This window comes from Branchiostoma floridae, chromosome 12 (genome assembly GCF_000003815.2).
Source record: "Branchiostoma floridae strain S238N-H82 chromosome 12, Bfl_VNyyK, whole genome shotgun sequence".
NCBI classification, from domain to species: domain Eukaryota; kingdom Metazoa; phylum Chordata; class Leptocardii; order Amphioxiformes; family Branchiostomatidae; genus Branchiostoma; species Branchiostoma floridae.
In genome coordinates this window covers 21,979,286-21,981,325 of record NC_049990.1, presented here as the reverse complement: position 1 = coordinate 21,981,325, position 2,040 = coordinate 21,979,286, and the positions used below count along the sequence as shown (strand labels likewise).

The 2,040-nt window shown below is 37.9% G+C and overlaps 1 protein-coding gene across 1 annotated transcript in view; it reads right to left on the bottom strand.

The window, feature by feature from the left end:
* The window catches only part of LOC118427191 (rho guanine nucleotide exchange factor 7-like), a gene marked incomplete in the record, with an annotated part of 32,321 nt that overhangs the window by 21,421 nt on the left and 8,860 nt on the right, over positions 1-2,040 (bottom strand). Inside the window, 1 exon segment of the mRNA XM_035836827.1 lies at positions 1,079-1,138. Within this exon segment, the coding sequence (XP_035692720.1) occupies positions 1,079-1,138 (60 nt within the window).

The window sequence follows — 2,040 nt, the reverse complement described above, 5'->3', positions numbered from 1 at the left end:
CATCTAACTGCATGGATGTATAAAGCTATATAATAAGGATGCCCCACGCTAATAGATGGTAACTAGTGTCACTCTACAATAAACTTTGCACAAAGACAAGAACTAAAAGTCAACTATTATACAAGCACTAGCACATACACAAATGGTATACAATTTATTCGCAATGTGAACTTCATACGTGCAACATACCTTTACCTCTATCTCATGACTATCTCCTCCATTCTCAATCTCCTCAACACTAACTGCAGACATCTTTTTTCCCTGTACTGAAAATCGTTCTACTTTCACAATGCTAGAGATGCTCCTCTTGCTTTGGCAACTGCGACTTTTCGGTCAAAGTCCCCTGCTCTAGAACTGACATGTGTTTTTGTAACATATGGTGGGAGGGAAGGGTGGGGCACATTTGTTTTACGCACCTGTGTATATATATTGTGATGTTATCCATACCATTATTACATACCTGTATGAGGGAAACACTTAAGCTCTGAGGTTGATTAAGTATTGAAACATCTGGATACTTCTCAGGTTGTTCATACTCTTCATTTGTAGGACTTGTCATGTTGGATTTGGTGGGGGTGGAAACCATTGTACACAGTCTACTATCAATACAATACCCTTGGAGCAAATTATTAAACAAGACTCCACAAAAGACTTTTAAAAGTTCCATAAAGCAATGTGGGTGAATAGGGCTTTTTATTCAGAATACCTGGCTGCCTTTTTTTCACTTGCGAAAGCAGATGTCACTAGATTTCAGTAAAGTAATTACAAAGTGTAAACTTATATGAATGAGTAAATACGGCCAATCAAAAGTACGTAAATACGTAACGGTTCACATGCTGTTTTTTTATTTTAATAAAGACAAATTTGGTCTTTTCTTGGAAGAATGCTATATGTTGTTAGTCCTTTTTGTTAGAGGCTGTCTTTTCTGGCACTTTTCAGTGCACTCCTCTGAGACATTTTGCATCTTTCAGCTTTTCTTCATCTTGGGGCTTGTTTCATACTACGAATTTCTCAGTTTTCTATAGAGGGAAGTCCATGTGATGTTACAGGTTTGGTATGGGAAATACTGTACACTTACCGCAATATTCTTGTAGACTGGTATGGCCTGTTGTACATCGTATCTGTCAGGATGGCCCTCCTGTAGAAACGTGAAACAGATAAAGAAAGTTTTAACATTAGGGCCCTCTTCACAAGACACATACAGATCTCTTGTTGTCTCCTATCCCGCAGAAGTATCAACAAATTTACAAATGTATTGGAAGCCCAACACAGCAACTTTATTACCAGAAGTAGAGCTGACCTATACGTAATAGACTAATCTTAGCTCACTGTTTAAGACAATGGATGCACATTGGTCAGATCTGAGCATTTCAATTTATACCTTTACATTTCTAGGTTTTAACAACCCTTTAAGCCAGAAGTTGCACCCCTTAAGTGACCAAACATTTGACAGATTGCTGAAAGAATTTCATACACAAAGGATGAATATGCTAAGAATTTGTTTTCTTTCAAATCATACTTTTACATCATGCATCACATTCTATTTATAAAATCAAGTGTCACACAAATCCAAATATGGTCATTCAACCTAGTGAAAAGGGGGCCTTACTAAGGGTGTATTACACATGTATCCCTGATGATATCCGCTTGATATCAAAAATGTTAGGTTACAAGTAATCTTGCTCCAACTTCCAAGGAGTCCAACTCCTGGGATTTGAACCCATTTCCCTGAGTACATAACAGAAGTTGATCCCATGAAACAGGCTAGCGCCCTGCTAAGAGAGATGTTGACAGGTGTTTGCACTATGTCCCCTGACCTACATCTATCAACAACGACCTTGGTCCTTTGGCCATACACACCATCTGATAGGACTGTTCAAACAACTCCGAAACATTCCAAAACTTCTTGTCAATGCTCCCCAAAACTATTCTTGATACACAAAAATGAGTTATCATTGAACAAGAGAGGGGATGAAAATTCTTTTACAGTAATTGTTTGCAAGAGGTTCTGGTAAATATCAAATGTCTACCGTTAGTTGT